At 39.5% G+C, this 27,590-nt stretch overlaps 1 protein-coding gene across 3 annotated transcripts in view; it reads left to right on the plus strand.

Annotated features, from left to right (window-relative positions):
* SCN10A (sodium voltage-gated channel alpha subunit 10) overlaps positions 1–27,590 on the plus strand; it is a 95,942-nt gene that overhangs the window by 11,207 nt on the left and 57,145 nt on the right. For all 3 annotated transcript variants that reach the window (XM_009239198.4, XM_024244789.3, XM_024244790.3), the window contains exons 4-10: positions 11,502–11,630; positions 19,300–19,391; positions 21,511–21,702; positions 22,147–22,213; positions 25,735–25,876; positions 26,023–26,220; positions 26,934–27,104. In XM_009239198.4, coding sequence (XP_009237473.2) covers positions 11,502–11,630; positions 19,300–19,391; positions 21,511–21,702; positions 22,147–22,213; positions 25,735–25,876; positions 26,023–26,220; positions 26,934–27,104 — 991 coding nt within the window. The remainder of the gene's footprint in view (positions 1–11,501; positions 11,631–19,299; positions 19,392–21,510; positions 21,703–22,146; positions 22,214–25,734; positions 25,877–26,022; positions 26,221–26,933; positions 27,105–27,590) is intronic.

A 27,590-nucleotide genomic window follows, 5' to 3' on the forward strand; every position in this document is an offset into this window, starting at 1 on the left:
TAAGTTGAGAAATCACAAAATCATGAAATTATATTTAATATAGTTGAGATCATATAGCATGTAAAATGTCTATGCTTCTTTTGGACTTTTAATGTAAAACTTTTTTTGCAAAATGAGTTATTTGGGAGTTATTTGGAGATTGTGGTTAAATATGGAAGATAGAATGCATATGTTTTGCCCCACCCTCTCAAAATGCCAATAGAATGACAGCACAGGGAAAAGAATAGTATAAATATACAAGAACAAAGAGAAAGAGAATGGAAAACATAGAGGACAAATGATGTCAAAACAATTGGAAGACCAAAAGTGGGTGGAGAAGTGGTAAATCACTTAGCAGATCAGGGCTTGTTAAACCACGGTGCCTCCAGAGGGGGATAAAAATGAGAATAAAGGCATTTTGCCCACCGCCCCACCCCCTGCAACAAGCCCCAGAGGCCCTGCAAGTGTTCACATGATACAAATAGCAAGAAATGGAAGCAGAAAGAGGAAACAACATGGGAGCAGAGTATGCTCACTTACTGCTGCTTCTATAATAACAAGAAGTTAAAGAGTATTATTTAAAGTTGACAAATAAAGAAATGGACAAAATAATTACACTTGACAGTACAAAGGTAAGCACAAAAAGATATTATTAAATACAGTCAGATGATGGATAAAACAGAGAGGAAAGGAAAGAGAATCACCAAACAGAAGTGAGAGATTTTGTTTAAAGAAATAGTACACTAAGGACGATGTATTACATGGTTTTAATTATAATTATAAATTTATAAGTTTTTACTTATAAAGATAACCACTAAGATAAAGATACAAACTCTTTTGTAATCTATATATTTGTAACAAATAATATGACAAACTCTAAATACTGGAAGAATTGTACATCAAAAAATAAAAAGCAAATAAGACATGCCAAATAATGAAAAGGTGCAAAAGTAATTGGGGTTTCAGACCATGAATATTAAATCATTATAACTAGGCTCAAACACATCTTTATTAATCAAAGTAGGAACCATTACAATTAACACATTTTTGCCAATGAGAAATGAGTTTGTTTATTCCTGTAGCATAAAAGTCCATGCTTTGGGATTCAATGAACTCTCAGAAAGCATTTTCTGCGTCCCGCTGGTTGTGGAAGTGTTTCACCTGCAAAAAGTTGTTGAGATGCTTGAAAAAGTGGTAGTTGGTTGGTGAGAGGTCAGGTGAATATGGTGGATGAGGCAAAACTTCATAGCCCAATTCATTCAACTTTTGAAGTAAGTGTTGGTTGTGTGACATGCAGTCGGTTGTTGTGGAGAAGAATTGGGCCCTTTCTGTTGACCAATGCCAGCTGCAGGCCTTGCAGTTTTCTGTGCATCTCATCGATTTGCTGAGCATACTTCTCAGATGTAACGGCTTTGCTGGGATTCAGAAAGCTGTAGTAGATCAGACCGGCAGCAGACCACCAAGCAGTGACCACGACTTTTTTTTGGTGCAAGTTGGGTTTTGGGAAGTGCTTTGGAGCGTCTTAGTCCAGCCACCAAGCTGGTCATTGCGAGTTGTCATGTAAAATTCACTTTTTATCGCACACCACAATCTGATTAAGAAATAGTTCATTTTTGTTGCATAGAATAAGAGACGACAACACTTCGAAATGACGATTTTTTAAACATTTTTCCTTAGCTTATGAGGCACCCATTTATGGAGCTTTTTCACCTTTCCAATTTGCTTCAAATGCCGAACGACCGTAGAATGGTCAACGTTGAGTTCTTCCGCAGCTTGTTGTGTAGTTATAAGAGGATCAACTTCGATGATTGCTCTCAATTTGTCGTTGTCAACTTCCAATGGCCAGCCACTACTCTCCTCATCTTCAAGGTTCTCATCTCCTTTGCAAAACTTCTTGAACCACCTCTGCACTGTACCTTTGTTAGCAGTCCCTGGGCCAAATGCATTGTTGATGTTGAGTTGTCTGTGCTGCTTTACAACCCATTTTGAACTCAAATAAGAAAACCAAAAGTATAATAATAATAAATTTTTTTAAAAAAGCCAAAAACCCACCTGCCCTATGTTTTCTGGGATTTATATGAGAAAGTACATTCATTTTGTTTTTCATCAAAGCTTTGACTCAGGTCAGTAAGTTAATTAATCAATTTTAGAAAATAGTTCTTTTCTCTGGGAAGATTAAAAAAAATTGTCAATAAATATATGGACTTTGAAAGAAAAAAAATCGCTCGAATTTGCTTTTTGTATAACATAATTTCCATAGTCTAAAATAAATATAAAATAAACAGCAAGTAATAAGTCATCAGCAAAAAAAAAACAAAGTGAGAAATGCACATTAAAATGATGTATAACATGGTCACATTTATTTAAGAATGTATTCCAATATCAAACGGCAAATTTCAACAATGCAAAAACCACAATTACTTTTGTACCAACCTAATATTTTAAAAACTAAATACGTCATATGAAATAATACAAACAAGCTAAGACTAAGCAAATCTGTCATGTCAATAAATATAAATGGATTTGACTCACCTATTTTTAAAAATGCCTATTACATTACAAAGCAATACCCAACTCTATGTTGAATAAAAAAGATACTCCTCACGGTGATACAGAAAAGCTAAAATTATAGATTTTGAAAGACATAAGCAAAGGCAAACAAAGAAAGTAGGATCCGTGATTTTAATATCAGAGAAAGTGGAATCTAGGTCAAAAAGCATGAAATAGGACAAAAATTGCACAGACATATTAATATTAAAGACAATACTAATCTATATCTTTGCAACAAATAAGATGGCAACAATATTTATAAATCAGAAATTATTAGAGTAGGAGGATAAATAAAAATATTGTAGGAATAGAAATTTTCAATTAATTTTAGCCAATAACAGATCAAATGTATTAAAAGTATGTAAAGTTATAGACGACCTAGTAATATAATTGATATAATGTATCTGATTAATATATAGCAAACTACCTTCCCTAACGATAGAAAATGCACCTCTTTTTCAAAAAAACCAAACATATCAAACCAAATATTAAGCCATGACAAAAACCTCAATAAGCTCCAGAAAGTGGAAATAATATAGAAAACATTCTCTGATCACATTGAAATAGTTAAAAAATAATAACCAAATTTAATAAAATGAGAGGACTTTCCACTTGATAATTTTCAAAAAATCTCTCTTAAAGAACTCTTGGACAAAAGCAAACTACAAACTATATAATTTCTAGGGAAGAAAAGATAAAAAACAGTTTAATCAGAACCTAGAGAGTGCAGTTAGAGACATACATATTCAGGGAATAATTCACAGCATGGAAGCATAGAAGATTTATATCAGTAAAAGCTGAAAAGAAATTATTTAAAGACCTAACAAAACTAGAAAAAGGATAACAAATGAAAGAAAGAAGTTAATAATTATAAAAAGCAGTATATTAGAAAATAGAAAAACAGTAGATCTAATAAATCCAAATGCTGTTGTAAAAATATGCACAAGACCTTTATACTAAAAAAAATACAGCATTATTGAGAGAAATTTTAAAGTACCTAAATGAATTAAAGGATGTCTCATGTGACTGGATTAGAAGATTCATAATTGTTAAAATGTCAGTGCTGCCCAAATTAGTCTATAAATTCAATGACATCCCCAAAAAAATCCCAGCAGCAGCTGTTTTGTAGAAATTAGCTGAACAGATTTCATTTGCATGGATGAAGCAAAGTTTATTTAACTATTTTCCTATTGATAGACATTCACGTTTATCATAATTAACATAATCCTCATATTTTGCCACCATTTATTAATTTTTTGCTGAGTATCCTTGCACATGTATCTTTGTACACATAATATGAGTAAAATTAAGGGATGAATTTCTAGAAGTAGAATTGCCAGGTCAAAGGGGTGTACATTTTAGTTTTTGAGATATTGCCAAATCATCTTCCAAAGTTGAATCCTTTCCATTTCCACTAATTATCAAATCCATTCTTTAGGAGATTTTATATTAACTGAATTGTTGACATAATTCCCTTTATATGCACACTATGAAAAGTATAACATATACAAATCTACCTATATGGTCACAATCCTGGGAATTTATGTGACAGGTATTGGATGAATGTTCAGCATCCTTGGCCTCGTGGAAATAATCAGACTAGATTTTCTTTTTGAAATGCAAATTGATAATAGCCATTAGTTGTTTCCTATGTTGCTGAGAGCCCAGAGGAAGATAATAAATGTCCTTGGGATAGACTGGGCTCCAAAGATCATGCTGTATACTTTTGAAAAAACATTAGATTTTAGCCAGTGAGGAATCAGAAACCAATCTTATTGCCATGTTCTTAACACAATCTTTTTCCTTATCTTCCCTCCCTTCCATTATTCCTTGCTGAAACATTAGCTTTGCACAATTACCTGCTGATAATGGTAGCTCTATGTCTTTCTGTGTGCCTGCCTATCTGTCTGCTTGTGGAAAGATAAAGATAGATATTCCATTTTCTAATCCCCTCTTTTGCTTGGAAAGAAACTAGAGGTTCTTCCTCAGATTGGGCACCAGAAGGTGAAGAGAGCAGGGGGGTCAAAAATTGTTAAGAAGGGCAAGATCAGAACTTTCCTACTCTCCGCATGCCCCGGTTTCAGAGAATCATTGAAGGAGCTCTTTGATGACCCTAGGACACTCATCTCTAACCATATCAATATTCTGGAAAACCTTTGACAAATTAGAGCAATTTGGTTGTAGAGAAGATAAGTGTTTTCTCACCTGGCAAAGAACATGTGAAATGAAGCTGAATCTACTGCAAATGGGGAAGTGGGTGTTTAAAACTGCATACATAAAGTATTGATTTGTATCTTTTCAAATTTATGGAACCGTTATCATTTTATACGTGTGCTTTATCTGATGTTTTAAAATTATGTTTTTGAGATTTGCCCAGATGGATACATGTAGACCTAATTCATTCATTTTTTATTGCCATATAGTATTCCATAAAGATATTATCCTGTGTTTTCTCCTCAAAGTTACAGTTTTCCTTTCTACATTTAGGTATTTCGATCTCCTAGAATTTATTTTTGTATATGTGTGGTGTGAGATAGGCTTCCAATATTTTTCCATATGGATTATTCTAACATTATTTTCAATACATCATTTCCCAAGTGGTTCCTACCACTGCTTCTGCCATGCACCACATTCCCATGTCTACTGAATCTGTTTCTCCCTGTAATCTCATTGTCACATCCTGAGTCAACACCACGTGGATTTAAATGCTCTATAGTAAGACTTAACCTGGTCAATTCACATGCCCTTCCTTATTTGTCTTCTTGAAAATTATTTTGGTTCTTGTTTCTTTACTTTTCCATATCAGTTTAAGGGTCATATTTTCCAGCTCTTTTCTTACAACTCTGTGGAAACTTTGTTTGGTAATGCACTGAATTTATTTATCACCACAGGAAGAATCACCACATTTACAATACGAAGCCTTCCCACACATCAGTATGGCAGATCTCTTAATTTATACAGGTCTTCTTTAATATTTTTCTACAACATTTTATAATGTCTTTTTCCTAGGTACATTGCAATTTTGGTTGCCTGTTGAATACTTATTATTGCTAAACTATCTTAATATTATTAATTTCTATATACTGATTTTGCATCCAGCAACCCTGCTGAGCTCCTTAAAGTTAAATTTTTCTGTAGATTCCTTTGGACTTTCTATTTAGACAGTTTTATTATCTGCAAATAATGACAAACTTGTTTCTTCCTTTATGATTCTTATACCACTTGTTTATTTTTCCTGTCTTATTGAATTGGCCGGGACCTTCAACATGATGGTAATTCAAAGCTGTGACAGTGAGCATATTTATTTTGCTCTTGATTTTAAAGTGTGTGCTTCTAATGTTTCACTATTATGATGTTTATGAGAGTCTCATAATTACTTTTTATATCAATTTTTTCCATTTCTTGTTTGTTGAGAATTTCATCATGAATGGGTGTTGGCTTCCATCAGTATTTTTATATTTATTGAGGTTATCATATAGTCTTTCATCTGTTAATATAGTAAATCTGTAAACTAACAGATTTGCTAGTCTATTTTTAATGGTTCCAGCTGATCATTTTGCTGGATTCAATTAGGCATATTTCATTTTTTCTATTTTGCTAAATGAGGCTGGCCTGTAATCTTCTTTCATAAACTGTCCCTTTGGGATGTTCCAACTCTCCTGAATTGTCCCTGGGAACTCCAACTTATTCTTAATTTGTTTAGCAGAGAAATTCATCTCTCTCCATCTCCTACAATGTTTCTCAACAAGTGATCTAAGGATATCTATGCACATATAATTTTAAAATCTAACATGTAAGATTATTATATTCATAGAATTTCTAACTTTTTATGTTTTCAAAAACAGTGCATGTGCTTCAAAAACTGATTTCATTCATAATGGTTAACATGGAGTTAATCATAGGCAGTTTATCTTGACTAATGTATTTTATTGTCACCTGACAGTTGTTTACACTTGTCAGACTTGCATTTGCCATTATTACTGTCTCTTTGCATAATATCACAATTCAAAAAAAAAGAGTCATCACTTCGAAAGTGGTTTTCTGAAGCATAATAATAATGATAAAAATAGAAATATAAATCCTACAATGTGAAATAAGGTCACAGTGTAAGTAATGAATGGCCTCCATTGTAAAAATACAAAGCATGAATCTGTTTGTCATGAGACGAGTGGACAATGGATGTGGATAATCTCCCAAAAACAGACAAAAATATACAAGAAAATGGGAGCCATGACAATGAATAATGATAATTGAATTTTATTGGACCGATGATCCTTTTGTCCTAGTACCCAGTTTATTATCTGCTAACATTTTTGTCAAGTAATGATATAAAGCTATCAAAACTTCCATATTATTTTCCAATAAAGCTTATCAACCCCACTTTTAAACCAATTGAATATCTCTACTACAAACACAAAATAAGGCTTTCCCAGTATAAAACTGTGAAAATTTTATGTTAAAGGTTGAGAAGACAACAAAACTATAGAGTCATCATTCATCCTCATATCAAAAACAAGCACAATTGCACTCCTGCTGGTAAGATACAAAACCAGTTTCCAAATCAATTACAAGTATTGTGGTTGGAAAACAAACAAGAAAAACAATTGGTATAATTCCTTAATTAGAAGTATTGCATTCCTTATAATGTGACTGGCATTTAAAGTCAGTAACTGTTAGGTATATGAGCAGACATTTTATTTTATAGTTGAACAAAACTATGAATAAGTAAGTTGTCAGCATATCTTCACTATATATATGGGAAAGACTCAGTGACTTTTTGTTCTATTTATCATGAAGCTAATTTTAAAAGAAGAGCTTTCTGGTTTAATTAAAAATTAGTTTGAACCTATGAAACAGACTTTAAAATGTATGTTGGTTTATGCACTAATGTTTGTAGCAGTGTTATTCGCAATAGCCAAATATGTCCATCAACAGATGAATGGATAAAAAATGTAGTATATATGTAAACAATTGAATATCATTCAGTTTTAAAAATGAATGAGATTCTGATATATGCCACAACATTGACGAAGCATTGTGCTAAGTAAAATAACTCAAACGCAAAAGAACAAACGTTGCATGATTCCACCTTTAGTAGGTACCTAGAATAGGCAAATACATGGAGACAGAAAGTAGATGGAAGTTGCCAGAGAGGGGGAATGGGGAGTTATTGTTTAATGGGTACATTTCTGTTCAGGATTATAAAAAAGTTTGGAAACAGATGGTGGTGATAGTTCCACAACACTGAATGTACTTAATGCCACTAAATTGTGTACTTAAAAATGGTGAAAGTGGTAAATTTTATGTTATGTATATTATGTATATTTTACCAAAACTCTTTTTTAAAAGAGGAAAGGTGTTAAATTGCCATTGAAGAAACTCCAGCCACATGGTCAGCAAGGAAAGGTATCACTATCCAGATAGAAGATGCTGCTCCCAGATCCCAATGCTAGTGCATACCTTATTCACGGAACGCAGCTGGGGGTCTGTAATATGCCTCTAGATTCTGATTTGCTGTTGAGGTACACAGTGGAAATTGTGAATACAAGCTGATTGTGGTCACTTAGTGTACATCTCTTTGGCCTACTGGGCTGAAATGAAAAGTGAGTAAGAGAGGCTGCTCTCCCACACTGAATTGCTTTGGCTGACAAATAGGAAAGGCTTACACAGAGTTTTAAAAATAAGGAATGAAATTTTTTAAATTACCATTTTTATGAATACAAGTTGGGTATCTCAGTGATCCATTCAGAATTTGAATATTATGAATCTTTGCCTTCAGAGCCTGAATATCGGGATTCGTAACGATCAGACATCAGTGGTACAAGTGGCTCAACGGCTGAGAGCTTGACTTTTTCCCAATACCCAATGATTTTCTTCATTCACCAGAAAAAGCACTTAGGAAATAACACATTGGGCTTATTAAAAATTACATCTGAATGCTGCAACCGAACGTCAAGAAATATCTTGCAGAGCCAAATACCACCAAAGAGAGGATGCAACTCCATTAGCTGCTGTTGAGCTGGGGCACTTGCCTTCTGGTGAAGCACTGAAAATAGTCTTTAGAGAGCACTCTTTCCATAATTTCTGGGTCTGTGTTTGATTTGACAAACCAGAAATATCCGTCAAAGCTTCCCAACAACCTATAATTCTGAGTCAAGATTTTCTAATTTAGAAAACATAAAGAATGTGGGGGGGAAACCAACAAGACATGGAAGCCGACAGCTCAAGCAGCTATGCAACCAGATGTAGATTCCTTCATGATTTCAAACACTATTTCTCCTCTCACAGATGTGAAAAAAATTATTCACTTTTTAACTTGACTTTTACTTTTATTTAAGACATATATGTTCATGATTTAAAAGGTCACGGAGTTTTATAAAGATTCTGACAAAAAAAAACAGCAATTTCATTTTTCTCATCTCTTCTTTCCAGAGGCCACCACTTTTAGCTTTTTTTACCTGTGTTTTCTGATACCTCCCTATCTCCAATAATATACTCATAATACTAATTTTTAATTTTTCAATTTCTGATGTTATTTATTGGCTTCCTATTATGAGAAAAAACTTAAGGCCACATACACAAACTCATTTCCTCTCACCCTCGCCTTCCTGTTACAGTTATATTGTAATCTTCAGTTAGATCATCAGATAATATATCCATTGTCTGACTACATATATAATTACATTACATTGCTAAGTAAACACTGTTTACAGCTGTGTCATGCAGTGTACTTTGACTATATTTCCTTTTTACCAATGTTTTTGCTTTCCCTGGAGTTAATAAGGATTTTATTTTTTTGTTTGCTCAGATTTATCCCTAATGTGTTCCCGAACTCTTCTCCAGATGTTTAATTGTTGCTTCAATTTATTTGGACACATCAGGTGCATGTGTATCATTTTTTTCCTATGGAAATCACTGCTAGAGTACTTCATCTTCTGCCTCATTCTGACCTAGATGTTTTCTAGGCCTGATGCACAGCTGTTTTCTAGAGATTTTTTCTTCTTCATCCTTTTTTTGGATTCCTTTTGCCTCTTCCCTGGATCGCATATATGTTTCTTGTTTGGATGGAGCATATCTTCTAGTGACATTTTTTTTTAAGACAAAGTCTCTATGCTGCCCAGGCTGTTGGCCTCAAACTCCCGGGTTCAAGTGATCCTCCTGCCTCAACCTCCCAAGTAGTTAGGACTACAGGTACATACCACCATGCCCAGCTTCTAGTAACTTTATTAGAAGGGTAACTAAGCAGTACATTTCCCAAGACTTCATATATTCTACCTTCTTTGACAGTTTGGCTAGGGAAAGACTTCTGTATCAGAAATTATTTTCCTCTTAATTTTGAAGGCCTTGCTCATTGTCTTCTAATTTCTTTCTAGACCTCCTATTAGTCAAACAATATACTTCCTAGTCTGATTCTCTAATTTTCAAACTTTTTATCACTTCCTATCCATTTCTGCTTTTTTGTTCCACTTTCTGTGAGATTTCCAAAACTTTATTTACAAGTCCGCCTATTAGTGTTTTACTTTTGCTATCATATTTTTGTTTGCAAATTCCATTTTGTCTTTGAAGGTACTTTTCACAGCCTTCTGTTCTTGTTCTATACGTGGAGCCTCTTCTCATCTCCTAATTCTCTAAAAATATTAGTACAGGTTTTTTGTTTTGTTTTGTTTTTGTTTTTTTGTTGTTGTTGTTGTCGTTTTGGAGACGAAGTCTTGCTCTGTCACCCAGACTGGAGCGCAGTGACGTGATCTCGGCTCACTGCAAGCTCCGCCTCCCGGGTTCACTTCATTCTCCCGCCTCAGCCTCTGGAGTAGCTGGGACTACAGGGGCCCGTCACCGCTCCCGGCTAATTTTTTGTATTTTTAGTAGAGACAGGGTTTCACCGTGTTAGCCAGGATGGTCTCAATCTCCTGACCTCGTGATCCGCCCGCCTCGGCGTCCCAAAGTGCTGCGATTACAGGCGTGAGCCACTGCGCCTGGCCAATACAGTTTTATTTCTCTAACTTTTTTCTGCCCTCTTTATTGTCTCTTTTTCTTTTCTTTTCTTTTTTTTTTTCAGTTGTTTGGTTGCTTTGGTTTCTGGTGTTAGAAGCATCCTTCAAATTCCTGATGCTCCTTGGCTGGCTGTTCATGTTAAAAGTGCAGCATCTTCATGGGCTCTAAACCAGACTATCTTCTGGAAACTTAATGAGGAGCAGAAATGAATAGGGAGGGGAGTCGTTTGCCTTTCAGTATGTAAACTTTTCTTTATATGCATTTTTCAGTATGCAACTCTTTCCCTCTTCTTCAACTCTTAAGAAAATGAGCATCCAATCCATTTCTGGAGCAGAAACAGTTTCTCACTGAATGGATGGTATAAAGCAGAGTCTAGAAAGCTCAACTGGTTCTTGTAAAAAAAATTTCAAACAATTCTTTCAGCCCTACTTATCACCCTCCCCCAAACCTTGCTTTCAGAGATACTTAGCATCTCTAAGTTCCAAGCAGTTCTGGGGCTCTGCAGCATAGCTTGGCTTGCTTCTGGGTATTCCCTGCTTCAGCCGGTTTTCAGCTTTCTTAGGTCTGCTCTGTCAGTTACCACTCATCAGTCTGCACTCCAGTTTCTAAAAACTGGGAGTTTTTAGATGAGCCTCCAGCTTCTTGCAGAATAGGGAGGCCCTGGCAGACATAAACAGGAGAATCCTTGCTCTTCACCCGCTACTGCCCTCTGCCTAACCCCAGAACAGCAGAAGCTGCTGGCTGTCCCAGCCACACACATCCCTCCCCACTCCATCTATTTGTGTGGCCCTTCTTTTTCCCTCAGTCTGTGTCTTGCTTCCTCGCCTTACCTTCTTCCCCCTCATCACCTTGGTGATATTCTTTGCATGTTTTTTCTTGGAGCAGTCAGAGCAGCTCATCCCTCCCTCCTGGAAGCAGAAGGAACCCCCTGAGTACTCTCCATGGCACAGTTGACACTCCTTTTCTACCCTCCTTCCCAGATATGTCTTCACTGTCATTTACACCTTTGAAGCCTTGATAAAGATACTGGCAAGAGGATTTTGTCTAAATGAGTTCGCGTACCTGAGAGATCCTTGGAACTGGCTGGATTTTAGCGTCATTACCCTGGCGTGAGTATATCTCTATGCAGATCTGCATGTGTGATAGGAGAGGGGACAAAATGGTGGGTAGGAGACAGGGCTAACATGCGAGTCCCACTTGGACAGAGTGTGGAGACTCACACCATGAACGTTTGCTCCAAGAACCACTGCAGGAATATACCAGGAGAACTGAAAGAATTCATAGATCCTTTTAAATAAGTGGCACACTGCTGGAAATTCTGCAAGACAGGTGAAAAACTGTGACCTCCCAAAGTGTGAGGGGGGGAAACCTGCCTCCAAACATACATCCCGACTGGGTAATCTGAAAATCCAGATCACAGGAGAAGAATTTACCCTTACCTGGAATGTAAATAAATTTATGGAGCCACACAAAATATGAAAGTAGAAACAGCAAAGGGAAGTGCCTTGTAGGCACTCCCAGTCTCCAGCTTGAGACCAGGGACTCCATCCCTGACTATGTCTCACAGGGACCCTTGGGGAAGGCAGCCAGTGGAATCAGGGAGGGGTCACAGGGTGAAAGAAGTTTCAACTAAAATTAGTAATAATTTCAACTGGGCACAAATTTTCTTGAGCAGAATCCAGGGTCAAATGGGAACTGCAAGCAGACAGTGAGGGATGTGGTCCAAAAGTCATGCTTTCTTTCTTAGTGGGGAAGCTCACAGCCTGGGGCAAGGTCTGAGTGGGGCACTGCAGGAGCAAGACCAGCCTCACCAACTACATGAGAACTAGGTGAGGCCTCTCACTAGCAGCTATCCCCCACTTCCCTGGAGAACTCTATGGCACAGCAGAGGCAGCCAAAATTCCCTCTGGAACACAACCCCATTGGCCTGAGAACGAACCCCCAACCACCACAGTGGCCACAGCAATCCCTAACCAAGAAGAGTCTGAGTCCAGACTCACCTACCCCTGCCCCCACCTGATGGTATTTCCCTACCTGCCCTGGTAGTTGAACACAAAACACAGAAACTCTTGGAAACTTTATGGCCCCGCTCATCACCTGAGAAACTAAAATATTTACCCTGGCCAACTTAGGGTGAGCTTAGAACCCCCTTCTACTAATGCACTAGTGCTCTCTTGAAAGCATCACCTACCTGCTGGAGGTGAAACAGCTCAGGCCATTAAAGCGACTCATGACAGAATAACTTTGATCCCAGGAAGAAGAAAACAACAACCAATTTCCCTGCCTGCAGCATCCTGGCTAACCAGACGTCCTGAGTCTGTCCATACGACAACTTCACTGCTAACATAACTAGCATTCAAGAAAGGCAGCACACTAAATCTATCTACAACCGAGGACTCTCACAGACTCTACTTCATTCCTCTGCCACCTTCACCAGAACAGATGCTGATATCCATGGCTGGGAGACTTCAAGATCAATCACATCACAGGACTCTTTGCAGACATTTCCCAGCACCACCCCAGAGCCTGGTAGCCCCTCTGTGTGGCTAGGCCCAGAAGAACAATAACGATCACTGCAGTCCAGCTCTCAGGAAGCCCCATCCCCAGGGGAATGGGGAGAGCACCACATCAAGAGATCACCCATGAAACCAAAGAATCTGCACAACAGCCCTTCAGTTCCAGATCTTTTCTCTGAAATAGTCTACTCAAATGAAAAGGAACCAGAAAAGCAATTCTGGTAATATGACAAAAGAGGGTTCAATAACACCCCTCAAAAGATCAAACTAGCTCCCCAACAATGGATCCAAACAAAGAAGAAATCTCTGAATTGACAGATAAAGAATTCAGGGCTGGGCACAGTGGCTCACACCTGTAATCCCAGCACTTTGGGAGGCTGAGGTGGGCAGATCACCTGAGGTCAGGAGTTCAAGACCAGCCTGAAGCCAACATGGAGAAACCCCATCTCTACTAAAAAATACAAAATTAGCTAGATGTGGTGGTGCATGCCTGTAATCCCAGCTACTCAGGAGACTGAGGCAGGAGAATTGCTTGAACCTGGGAGGCAGAGGTTGCAGTGAGCTGAGATCATGACATTGCACTCCAGTCTGGGCAACAGGAGCAAAAATTCATCTCAAAAAAAAAAAAAAAAAGAATTCAGAAGGCTGATTATTAAGTGATTCAATGAGACACCAGAGAAAGATAAAAACCAACTTAAAGAAATTTTTAAAACAACAGGATATGGATGGAAAATTCTCCAGAAAAATAGATATAAAGATAAAACAATCACAACTTCTGGAAATGGAAGACACACTTAGAGAAATACAAAATGCAGTGGAAAGTTTCAATAATAGACTAGAACAAGTACAAGAAAGAACTTCAGAGCTCAAAGACAAAGCTTTTAAATGGACCCAAACTAAGACACACAAAAAGAAAGAATTTTTTAAAAAATGACAAATCGGCCAAGAAATTTGGAATCACGTGAAACAACCAAACCTAAGAATAATGGGTGTTCCCAAGGAAGAATAGAAATCTAAAAGTTTGGACAACTTATTTGAGGGAATAATTGAAGAAAACTTCCCTGGCCTTGTTAGAAATATAGACATCCAAATACAAGAAGCTCAAAGAATACCTCTGAAATGCATCACAAAAAAGATCATCACCTAGGCAAATAGACATCAGGTTATCTAAAGTCAAGACAAAGAAAAGAATCTTAAGAGCTGTGAGACAAAAACCTCGGATAACCTATAAAGGAAAGGTTATCTGATTAACATAAGATTAACAGCAGATTTCTCAACCAAAACCTTGCAAGCCAGAAGGGATTAGGGTCCCATCTTTAGCCTCCTGAAACAAAATAATTGCCACCCAAGAATATTGTATGAAGTGAAACTAAGCTTCGTAAAAGAAGACAAGATAAAATTTATTTTCAGACAAACAAATGGTGAAAGAATTTGCCACTACCAAGCCAGCACTACAAGAAATGCTAAAAGGAATTCTAAATCTTGAAATAAAACCTTAAAATACACCAAAATAGAACCTCCTTAAAGCATAAATATCACAGGACCTATAAAACAATAACATAATAAAAAAAGGAATTAAGGCAATAACTAGCATAATGAATAGAACAAGTACCTCACATCTCAATACTAATGTTGAATGTAAATGCCCTAAATGATCCAATTAAAATATACAGAAGGGCAGAAAGGAAAAAAAAAAAAAAAATCTGCCAACCAAGTATCTGCTGTCTTCAAGAGACTCACCTAACACATAATGAGCCACATAAACTTAAGGTAAAGAGATGGGAAAAGATATTCCATGCACATGGAAACCAAAAGCAAGCAGGAGTAGCTATTCTTATATCAGAGAAAACAGAACTTAAAGCAACAACAGTTAAAAAAGACAAAGAGGGACATATATAATGATAAAATAATTGGTCTAATGGAAAAATATCATAATCCTAAATACATATGCACCTAACACTGGAGCTCCCAAATTTATAAAACAATTACTACTAGACCTAAGAAATGAAATAGACAGCAATACAATAATAGTGGGGGATCAATACTCCACTGACAGCACTAGACAGGTCATCAAGACAGAAAGTCAACAAAGAAATAATGAACTTAAACTATAACCTAGAACAAATGGACTTAACAGATATTTAAAGAACATTCTACCCAACAACTGCAGAATATACATTCTTTTCATCAGCACATGGAATATTCTCTAAGATAGACCACGTGATAGATAACATAACAAATCTCAGTAAATTTAAGAAAATAGAAATTATGTCAGGTATCCTTTCAGAGCACAGTCAAATAAACCTGGGAGTTAACTCCAAAAGAAATCCTCAAAACTATACAAATACATGAAAACTAAACAATCTGCTCTTGAATGATCTTTGGGTCAACAATGAAATCAAGATAGAAGTTTAAAAATTTTTTGAACTGAATGATAATAGTCACACAACTTATCAAAACCTCTGGGATACAGCAAAAGCAGTGCTAAGAGGAAAGCTCATAGCATTAAATACCTACATCAAAAAGTATGAAAGAGGACAAATAGATAATATAAGGTCACACCTTAAGGAATTAGAGAAACAAGAACAAAACAGACCCAAACCAAGCAGAAGAAAAGGAATAATAAAGATCAGGGCAGTACTAAATGAAATTCAAACAAAAAAAAACAATAATACAAAAGATAAGTGAAACAAAAAGCTGGTTCTTTAAAAAGATATACAAAATTGATTGACCATTAGCAAGATTAACCAAGAAAAGAAGAGAGAAGATCCAAATAAGCTCAATTAGAAATCAAATGGGAGATATTACAACTGACACCACGGAAATACAAAAAAAAAAAATCATTCAAGGCTACTATGAACACCTTTATTTGCACAAACTAGAAAATCTAGAGGAGATGAATAAATTCCTGGAAATATACAACCATCTTAGATTAAATCAGAAAGTAATAGAAACCCTAAACAGCCCAATAACAAGTAGCGAGATTGAAACAGTAATTCAAAAATTGCCAAGGAAAAAAAGTCCAGGAGCAGACTGGATTCACAGCTGAATTCTATCAGACATTCAAAGAAGAATTGGTACCAATTTTACTGAAACTATTCCAAAAGATGCAGAAAGAGGGAATCCTCCTAAATCATTTTATGAAGCCAGTATCACCCTAATACCAAAACCAGAAAAGGACATTTAAAAAAAGAACTACAGACAATATCCCCGATGAACATAGATGCAAAAATCCTCAACAAAATGCTAGCTAATTGAATCCAACACATATCCAAAAGATAACACACCATGATCAAGGGGGATTCATACCAGGGAGGTAGGGATGATTTAACATACACAAGTCAATAAATGCTGCATGTCACATAAACAGAATTAAAAACAAAAATCATATGATCATCTCAATAGGTACAGGAAAAGCATTTGACAAAATCCAGCATCCCATTATGATTAAAACCCTCAATAAAATTGGCATAGAAGGGACATACTCCAAGGTAATAAAAGCCATCTGTGACAAATCCACAGCCAACATTATACCAAACAGCAAAAAGTTGAAAGCATTCCCCCTGAGAACTGGAACAAGGCAAGGATGCCCACTTTCACCATTTCTATCCAACATAGTACTGGAAGTCCCAGCCAGAGCAATCAGACAAGAGAAATAAAGGGAATCCAAATCAGTAAAGGGGAAGTCAAACTGTTGCTGTTCACCAATGATATGATCGTATGCCTAGGAAACCCTAAAGACTCATCCAAAAAGCTCCTAGATCTAATAAATGAATTCAGTAAAGTTTCAGGATACAAAAAACAATGTATACAAATCAGTAGCACTACTGTACACCACCAGCAACCAAGCTGAGGAACAAATCAAGAACTCAATCCCTTTTACAACAGCTGCAAAAAAACAAAAAAAATCTTAGAAATATACCTAACCAAAAAGGTGAAAGATTTCTACAAGGAAAACTACAAAACACTGCTAAAATAAATCACAGATGACACAAACAAATGGGAACACATCCCATGCTCATGGATGGATAAAATCAATATTGTGAAAATGACGTTACTGCCAAAAGCAATATACAGATTCAATACAATTCCCATTGAAGTACCATCATCATTCTTCACAGAAATAGAAATAACAACCCTAAAATTCATAGGGAACCAAAAAGGAATCCACATAGCCAAAGCAAGACTAAGCAAGAAGAACAAATCTGGAGGCATCACATTAGCTGATTTCAAACTATACTACAAGGCTATTGTTACCAAAACAGCATGATACTGGTATAAAAATAAGCACATAAACCAATGGAAAAGAATAGAGAACTCAGAAATAAAGCCAAATACTTACAGCCAATTGATCTTTGAAAAAGCAAACAAAAACATAAAGTGGGGAAAGGACACCCTATTCAACAAATGGTGCTGGGATAATTAGCAAGCCACACGTAGAAGAAAGAAACTGAATCTTCATCTCTCACCTTATACAAAAATCAATTCAAGATGGATAAAAGGCTTAAATCTAAGACCTGAAATTATAAAAAATTCTAGAAGATAACATTGGAAAAACTCTTCTAGACATTGGCTTAGGCAAAAAGTTCCTTACCAAGGACCCAAAGCAAATCCAACAAAAACAAAAATAAATAGATGGGATCTAATTAAACTAAAAAGCTGTTGCACAGCAAGAGAAATAGTCATACAAGTAAACAGACAACCCACAGGATGAGAGAAAAATCTTTGCCATCTATGCATCCAACAAAAGACTCATATCCAACATCTATAAGAAACACAAATAAATCAGCAAGAAAACAAACAAATAATCCCATCCAAAATTGGGCAAAGGACAAGAATACACAATTCTCAAAAGAAGATATATAAATGGCCAATGAACAGGCAAAAAAATGCTGAACATCATTAATTATCAGGGAAATGCAAATTAAAACCACAATGAGATACCACTTTACTCCTGCAAGAATGGCCATAACCAAAAAACAATAGATGTTGGCATGGATGTAATGAAAAGGGAACACTTTTACACTGCTGGTGGGAATGTAAACTAGCACAACCACTAAGGAAAACATTATGGAGATTCCTTAAAGAACTAAAAGTAGAACTACCATTTGGTCCAGCAATCCCACTACTGGGTATCTACCCAGAGGAAAATAAGCCATTATATGAAAAAGACACTTGCATATGCATGTTTATAGCAGCACAGTTTGCAATTGCAAAAATATGGAACCAGCCTAAATGCCCATCAACCAACAAGTGGATAAAGAAAATGTGGTGTATGCACACCATGGAATACTACTCAGTTGTAAAAAGGAATGAAATAATGGCATTGGCAGCAAGCTGGATGGAGTTGGAGACTATTATTCTAAGTGAAGTAACTCAGGAATGGAAAGTCAAGCATCATATGTTCTTACTTACAAGCAGGAGCTAAGCTATGAGGATGCGAAGGCATAACAATAACATAATGGACTTTGGGGACTTGGGGGGAAGGGTGAGAGGAAGGTAAGGGATAAAAGACTACACACTGGGTACAGTGTACACTGCTGGGGTGATGGTGCACCAAAATCTCAGAAATCAGCGTTGAAGAATTTTTCTGTGCAACCCAACACCACCTGTTTCCCCAAAACTACTGAAATACAAATAAAGAACTTATTCATATAACCAAAAACCACCTGTTCCCTCAAAACTATTGAAATAAAATAAAAAGATTTGCATGTGTGTCCATGTGGGGCTTATGGGTGTATCCAGGCTCACACTCTGAAGATGGTTCTTCATCTCAGTTCAGCTTCCTCATTTGGAATTGTATGGCCTGGGGTTCTTGCCACAGAGTACCGCTTTGGGGGTTGCTTTCCAAGATTAGTCCCATGCCCATGAGGAGATGTCAGAGACCTCAAATCTGAGATAATAGTTAGCCTGTCACAGTGGATCAGACAAAGCCCAGCCTTGTACCCCCCTGACATGGAGGTCTCCTCCTGAGAAACGAGTGTCTGAGGAGACTGGTTGGTCAAACTCCCGTGTTTGAAGATCGATCCACATGCAGTGTTGCCTAGATCATAATGCATCTTCTCAAAGGGTCCACTCTGAAAGATGTTGCAATAATGAAATCAGTGCCAGTGTCAGTCTATAGATGGCAGTGTCACTAGAGTCTAAGTGTCCGTTCTGCAACCTTTCTAGGCTAATGATACCCCAAGTTATCCTTATTTATGCTGCATGCATCCCCAGGACCCTTGCTTGCAGAGATGCTGACTAACTTCTGGTCCTACAGATATGTTGGCACAGCAATAGATCTCCGTGGGATCTCAGGCCTGCGGACATTCAGAGTTCTTAGAGCATTGAAAACAGTTTCTGTGATCCCAGGTGAGCTGCTTGAACCAGAACACTTATTCACAGAGCATATGTTGGTTTTCACAGCCTAACTCCCTTCTTTAATTTTCACAAGAACCCTGTAAAGTTCCAGGGCAAAGACTATTGTCCCCACTTACGAGACAAAGGAACTGAGGCCTGGAGTATAGGAAACATAAACCCAAGGCCTCATCACTAGTGAGAGACAGTGTGACCTGGAAGCCTATTGTCCCAACTCCTAGGCCAGTGCTCTTCCCACATACCACATGCTCACAATCAATACATAACAGGAGGGGCATGTCTTCACTTTCTGTTCTGGTTGTGGGATTCAAGCAAGACCTCCCAGGTGAATTTTTATTTATACCTTAAACTAAAGAATTAAACTTGGAAATGGGGAGGAAGGGAGAAAGCAGTCCCAGTATCTTCACTGTTTCCATAGGTCTAAAATCCTGTCTTTAGACACCCAGAGGAAAAAAGAATTAGGCAATTCTTGATTACTGAGAATTCAGAAACAAAAGTAGTCCATCAAAGCTCATTGTGTGGGGCCTCTAAGATCTCCACTGTCACAAGTAGCCCAGCAACTACTCTTCAGCCCCCATTAGGTTGATGGTGAGGATGGGGAGGCCAGAGACAAGGCAAACTTTCTGAAATGGGACTCAACGCTTCCCCTTTGTGGCCTGATGGGTTCTCTCCTCTCACCCCAAGAATTCGTTCTCTCATTTGTAAACAGAAACACCCATTCTAGAGTGGAAGTCTTTTCTACCATTTCTTGTCTGACTCTGCAGGGAAAGACAGGAAACTCTCTGCCAATTCCCACTGGACACACTTCTTGAAGAGAGCCCTGGTCCTGGCCCTTCATATCTCTCTCACTTACTCTCAACTGGGAAGACCCTGAGTCTTATTTGCAAGACCTGGTCTGTCCATACTGTCTCTTCTGCCTCATCTCTCACCTCTCCTCACATCTCACCGTGCTCTGGAATCCACCTATGGTTCCACAAATACTCCACACCGTTGCTCACCTCCCAGCCTTCGACTGTGCTGCCCCTTCTTCTGGGATATCCTTCCTCCTCTCTTTACTCAACTCACACTCATTCCTCAGGGCTCTGCCAAGGTTTTACCTCCTCCCTGGTTTTCCCACCTTCCTCACACTCCACCCACCCCATTCCCACACCTGGAACTTCAGTTAAGGGCTGCTCCCCTGTGTGCCCACCTGCTCAGTAATGCTACGGACTTTCCCCTCAATTGTCAGACAACAGCACTCGACATGCTGCTGCCTTAGCCATCACTCAGCTCCCAGTCCAAGGACTGACACATGTAGTGCTCAGTGGATTATTTGCTGACCAAAATGACTAACCAAAAATAAATCCTAGATTGCTTCCCTGGTTAGAGCTCTTTCTGCTACCTGTGAAGCTGCTCTCCCGAAGAAGTTGATTTTACTTACCAGAGCAACAAATCATCCCTCCTTAAACAAGCAGGTGTATCCTTCTTTGCTGACAGCTGTGCTTGGCACAAGTTCTATTTATGCCCCAGTGACTGTCTCAGTGTTTCTTATAGTCTCTCTCTATTGCTAAACTCACCTTTCTGTTTCTCTGTGTCTCTGTCTTTTTCTTTCTCTTGGTCTATTTTTGTTTCACTCTATCTCTCGTGCCCCTCTCTCTCTCTCTCTCTCTCTCTCTCTCACACACACACACACACACACACAGTGAGGTTCATGTGTCCCAAGTCTCAAGCTGCCTCCCAGAACTGAGAGATGCATGCAGAAAGACAGATGCCAAATTACTGGGATGAAGTTAGTAGCTTCATGCCTAGCACAGAGCCTGGAAAAAAGTAGGTACTTAGCATAAATTATTTAAATTGAATTGCTAGTGTCAGGAATTTTATTAGCCTCCAGATAATAAAAAATGCATTGCCTGGGTCTCAGTTGCATCGTCTTTATAATGAGAATAGCCCCTGACTGCCTGCCTGCCTCTCAGAGTAATGCAAGCTTCAGATGAGAAAGGTCTTGGAACTGCCCTGGAGTATGTATGTACTTCACTCCTGTACGTAGAGATGAGGGAGGATGGCTAAGATGAAGATGTGTGCTCTGTGTGTGCTACCTCATCCATGTGGTCATACCACTGTCATCTTCCCACAGGCCTGAAGGTCATTGTGGGGGCCCTGATTCACTCAGTGAAGAAACTGGCTGATGTGACCATCCTCACCATCTTCTGCCTAAGTGTTTTTGCCTTGGTGGGGCTGCAACTCTTCAAGGGCAACCTCAAAAATAAATGTGTCAAGAATGATATGGCTGTCAATGAGACAACCAACTACTCATCTCACAGAAAACGTGAGTGGAGTCTCTTCCATAGGGACCAAGGTCTGGTTGGACCCTTGGTATCATATAGGGACAGGGGATATGGAGCCCCTGTGTGTGTGTATAGACGTATATTTTGATTCCCCTTTCCCGCCAAAATGGTTCTCTTGAGTTGTGTTTTACTTTTGGGTATTCTATTTCCTGTTGCTCAGCATCCCTCTTGCAAGGAAATGAGCCATAAATCTAGAGACAAGTCATTCTACCTCTGCTGGGGGAGATTGGGAGCTGAAGTCACTGCTTAGCTCTTCTCTTTCCAGATGTGACTTTACACCTTCCATGTGGCCCAGCATGCCCACTGAGTACATGTAGCCAAAGGAGCTCACTTTGGAAGACTTGGGAGTGCTGCATTCACCACACAAGGCTTGGGTTGGAGGGTTCAGAACCATCTGCAAGGCTTTCTTTTCTTCCTTTCTTCAGGAGATATCTACATAAATAAGCGAGGCACTTCTGATCCCTTACTGTGTGGCAATGGATCTGACTCAGGGTGAGTTCCCAAATTATGACAAAGCACCAGTGCCCAACAATTCCTTCTCCATCTTGTCCTTGGCATAGTATGGTCACAGATGGGGTTGGAGGTCCTGGGAAAGATGTATAAATAAATAAATCATGGTCTCTGTCAACCCAGAGCTCATGGGGAGGGAATGTATGAGTTAGCTTTCACTGTGTAACAAATGACCCCAAAATTTTGTGAATTAAAACAAAAATTTATTTAATTCTTGATTCTGTGCATCAGCATTTTGGACTGGGATCAGATGGGCATTGGGTGACATTGACTAGGCTCATTCATGCATATGCAGCCAGCATATTAACTTGGAAATGGCTTGTCTAGGATGTCCTGTCTTTGCTCATGTGGCCTCTCACCCCTAAGCAGGTTAGTCTGGGCCTGTTCTCATGGCAGGGTTCCCAGAGAAAAAGTGGAAGTTTGCAAGGCTTCTTCAGGCCTAGGCTTAGAACCAACACAATGTACCTTTTGTACATTCTGATACATTCTTGACTAAAGCAAGTCCCAGTCCAGTCCAGATCCAAGAGATAGAGAAATAGACTTCATCACTCAATGGAAAGAGCTGAAAAGTCACATTGGAAAGGGTGTGGATACATAGGGAGAAGAATTATAGCCATCTTAATAAACAATCTACCCCAGGAAGGAACCAATACTTATTTGTGTCAAATGCTCTACACTTAATCATCACAGCTAACTCCATTCTATAGCCACATTACCCTCACAAATAGAGGAAGAAACACATGTATCAGACTTTGCAATTTCAAATTCTTACAGAGGCCAGATTCATAACAACAAATGAGTGGAGTGGGCCAGGACAGAACCTAGGAGCTGAGAGTTCAAGCCTCCTCTAAAGGGGACAGCCCCACTGCTCGGTCCAGCTTTTGGTTGCCATGTGGAAATGTGGGTTCACTGTTTCCAGCTCTTCCAACTTTTAAAATAGAGATAGGAAATTTAGATTTTTATATAAAATCTCCCAACTGTAAACATTGGCTACCTATTCCAAAAAATGTCTACATATTGTTGGGCCAAACAAAATATTTCTGCGGGCCAAATCCAGCCTATAAGCTGCTAGTTTGCAATTTCTCATGCATAGACATAAAGATGCTACTCTGTGGAAAACAAGTTCTTTACTAGAGGCTTCATGGGCTGGGGAAACACAGTGAGGTGGCGGTGTGAGGCAAGAGAGAAAGTAGGGAAGGCTTCCTGGAGGTGGTGTTTGAAGTGAGCTTTCAAGGGCAGTTAGGATGTCTCCAGGCTGGGTGAATACCAGATAGTTTGAGTGAAGGCCATTCCAGGTGGCAGAACAGAATGTGAGACAAAGCTAAGGGATGAGGACCCCTCAGCTCTGCCTGCTGCTTTGGCCACTGGAGGAAAGAATGAGCAGAAAGAGTTTAGGCAAAAGATCAAAAAGGCCCATCTCACCCACCTCCATGGCTAAGAGCTTGGAAGAGCAGAGCTCACAACACCCCCAGTCCCTGAGAGGCTGACGGCTCCATATTGCCCAGGTCGACCTGTGTGGAGCCTGCATGAGGCTCCACCTTCATCAGCTCACTAGGAAAACTATCTCAGTTGGAGCTGAGGACTGGAAACAAGCAGGAGCATTTGGTCAACATTAGGTTCCTTGGACTCTTCTTCCACAAATGCACTTGGCATTTGGTTGTTTGGCTCGTGAAGGGTTGTTCTGACATCAGTTTTCATTTGCCTTTGACTTAAATGTAAACCAAGAGCCCCTCAGCATCTTTCTGTCTAGATAATGGCATTTCTCAAGGCAATGGCTCCAGAGCAGCTCAAGCCCTTTTTGTGGTAAAGTTGTTGGGTCCATCTACACATCTCTACATCTCAGCTCCCCGAGAGGCCAGGCCTGCTATTGGACAGGTGCCAGCCAGGCAGTGGGGGAGTGGACCAGGCTGGGATGGCAGAGAGAGGCCAGCTCAGGATAACGGACAGAGTGAGCCCTGCAGGGGCATGCCGTGAAAGCTAAACCTGGGTCCTCTGTGGGGCTGCAGAGAAGCCAGAGTCCTGAGGAAAGGCCCACATTGGCCAATGGCACTGTGGGAGGAAGGTCAGGGGTCTCAAGGCAAAAAATGGATACCAGAAAATAGTTGATAATTTTCAGTGTTCTTCCACATATATTATTCCAGTTTATCCTTTCAGCAGCTTCCAAGGTTAAAAACAATAGGAATTTTCCTTCGCAGTTTATATACAATATTTACTATGCAGAAGTGCAAGACACTATACAGTGATCTCATTTAATCCTCAGAGCAGCGAACTGTTTATATGCAGTGGCTACAGTGGGTTTCTACAGAAGACATGGAAATAAGACTGCCCTCAGAGTTAATTAAGAAACCTACAGGAAATGGGTTGCCTAGCTCGTTGGAAGAGCAAACCAAGAGCCTACCTTTAAATGTGGGTCTACAAAGCCAGGGAACTTGCAATCTTCAATTGAAGTGGTGATAGACTTAGAATTGATTAGAATTAAGTTGTCTGAGCTCTCGTCCATGGTATGGGTTGTTCACATGGATGTCTGGGACAAGGAGAGCCCCAGAGATTGGAGTTCATGGAGAAATCCTGCGAGTAAAAGAATTCCATGTATTCACAAGGAATGCAGGTAAATAAAAAAGGAAAAAAAGAAAAAAATTTTAAATAATAATTCTGGACTTCAAATGAGGCATTGCTGTTTTCATTGATCAGGCCATCTCCACTAGGGTGGATGAGAGCACTTTACGCTCCCTGAGCTGACAGATGCTTCTTGACATCAACTGATCCTCCTATTATGAGAGAGAAGAAGGAATTCAGCACTCCCACCTCAATACTCAACAGGCAGTCATTTTTAATTTGGCCTTCCTTCATAGGCCATCTTCAGGAGGAGGCTAGGCTGACTCAAGTATTGGGCTACTTGACAGTTATATTTCTCCTTTTAATAAATACATTGACACCTGCATAGTTTTAGGCAACTGACTTCTTTCTGACCCCCAGCTTCCTTATCTGTAAAGAAAGAACACTGAGTGATTAAATTATAGTGTTTGTAAAGCACTTAAGGGGAGAGAGAAGAACACAGAAAGTGCTCAGTAAGTGGAAAGTGTTATTTCCACTGTTATATATAATTAATCAGTGAACTTGGCTAATGTGAGACCTCCCTTGATAGACAACTCTGCAGATGATGCCAACAGGCTCAGGTTTTAAGTCTGCATTATTGCTACTGACTCTCCTTTCCCTGGTATGAACTGGCAAAGAGCTTATAGTATCGTGTCTGGGCAGTCAGCTGCCTTCCCCAGGCCACTCCCCTGTGCATGAAATTCTGACGTGAAAGTATTAGCATCCCCGTTTTATGGATAACAGAAACCAAGACCTAAACAGACCAAATGTCCAAGATCATCCTGCTGATAAGAGGAAGACTAGGTCTTGAACTCTGATCTCTGACATGAAACTCTGTAGTTGTCTTGCAGCCCTGGGCTGCCTTGTCTGCAATAAGCAGGGGATGACCTTCTCTGTTCTTGCTGCAGCCACTGCCCTGATGGTTATATCTGCCTTAAAACTTCTGACAACCCGGATTTTAACTACACCAGCTTTGATTCCTTTGCTTGGGCTTTCCTCTCACTGTTTCGCCTCATGACACAGGATTCCTGGGAACGCCTCTACCAGCAGGTACTGAGCTGCATTCCCCCACGCAGACTTGGTTGGAGGCTGGTGGGTCAGCTGCATGGCTGTGCTTTTCCTGGAGGAGGCTGACTTAAATTCAGGGGTCCATGTGCTATGGGTACAGGTTTCTCTTCTTTCCCTTGAATCTGCAGACCCTGAGGGCTTCTGGGAAAATCTATATGATCTTTTTTGTGCTCGTAATCTTCCTGGGATCTTTCTACCTGGTCAACTTGATCTTGGCTGTAGTCACCATGGCGTATGAGGAGCAGAACCAGGCAACCATTGATGAAATTGAAGCAAAGGAGAAGAAGTTCCAGGAGGCCCTCGAAATACTCCAGAAGGAGCAGGAGGTTTGTGAGGAGTGGAAGCTTTGTGAAGAAGGTTGCAGACTGTCCATTCTTGGATACAGTTCTGGACTAGCCACTTCAATTAGGGCTGCCATTTAGGGAGCTATAGGAGGAATCATCTTGCCTCAGGGACCATATTAGATCAGGTTTTCTCAAAGAAGAAACTAAGTGAGGATTCTTGTGCAAGTGACCAATTGAGGGAGTGCTCTCAGGAGAAAGTGAGTGAAGCAAAACAGAATGGGGAAGAGGGTGGAACTAAACAAGGAGTGTTCTCAGCTAGAGACCAGCTTCAGCTTGATCCCATGGGGAACTCTGGGGCATGACCTGTACCACAGTTAGTCCTACCTTGAGGCAAGGGGGCCAACTTTTTTTACCCTCCTCGTACCTATCCCAGAAGCAGGCAGCCAAAAGAGATTTTCTTTGCAGAATGCTGCAAGTATGAGCCATCAGCTGCTGCCACTCAAGCAGCTCGGGATAGGTGTGCTGACCTGGTGAAAGGGGTCTGGGTGGGGCACCAACAGAGTGCCCCATGAATGAGTGGGGGGTGACCAGAGGTGTCTGTTCCTGCCATGGCCTAATCCCACCACCACCCAGGTCCTAACCCTTGAGCTTCTCTGTTTCAGATCTCTCACCCCTGGCACCCCATGTCTGGGGGACACATTCATGCTAAGTCCAAGAAAATACTATTGGCTACACCTGCTGTTCTCTCTTCACAGGTGCTAGCAGCGCTAGGGATTGACACAACCTCTCTCCACTCCCACAATGGATCACCTTTAAACTCCAAAAATGCCAGTGAGAGAAGGCATAGATTAAAGCCAACAGTGTCAGAGGGTTCCACAGAAGACAACAAATCACCCCGCTCTGATCCTTACAACCAGCGCAGGATGGTAAGAGGCTCAGGTTTGTGCTCTAAAGATTACCTACCATTGCAGCTGCCATAGACAATGGGCTGGAGTGGGAAGAAGTGTGTGGCAGAGAAAGAGCTGGAGGCATAGAGCTTAAAAGGATCCAGACACCCCTCCAAAATTGTGTCTTAAACTAGGAAAGTGTAGTTATAGATGGGGAAAAGTGGTGAATTATAAGGACACTTTAGGGGAGGGGATCAACAAGATTGGGATTGTGGACTGTAGAAAAAGGAAAGGGGAGTCCAATTTGACTCCCAGGTTTCAGGATTGGGCAATCAAATGGGTGAGGATTCCAAGATGAGGACACTGGAGGAAGAACCCAGGTTTGTAGGAAAGATGGGAAGCCCATACTGAACATGCCGATCTTAAGGTGTCTGTGGACATCAAAGGTCAGCTTCCTTCTGAGGCTCTGGTCTGCAGTTCTAGAGCTCAAGGATCCCTGTCCATGGTGCTGAGATCCTTCATGCA

This window comes from Pongo abelii, chromosome 2, assembly GCF_028885655.2.
Source record: "Pongo abelii isolate AG06213 chromosome 2, NHGRI_mPonAbe1-v2.0_pri, whole genome shotgun sequence".
Classification (NCBI taxonomy): Eukaryota; Metazoa; Chordata; class Mammalia; order Primates; family Hominidae; genus Pongo; species Pongo abelii.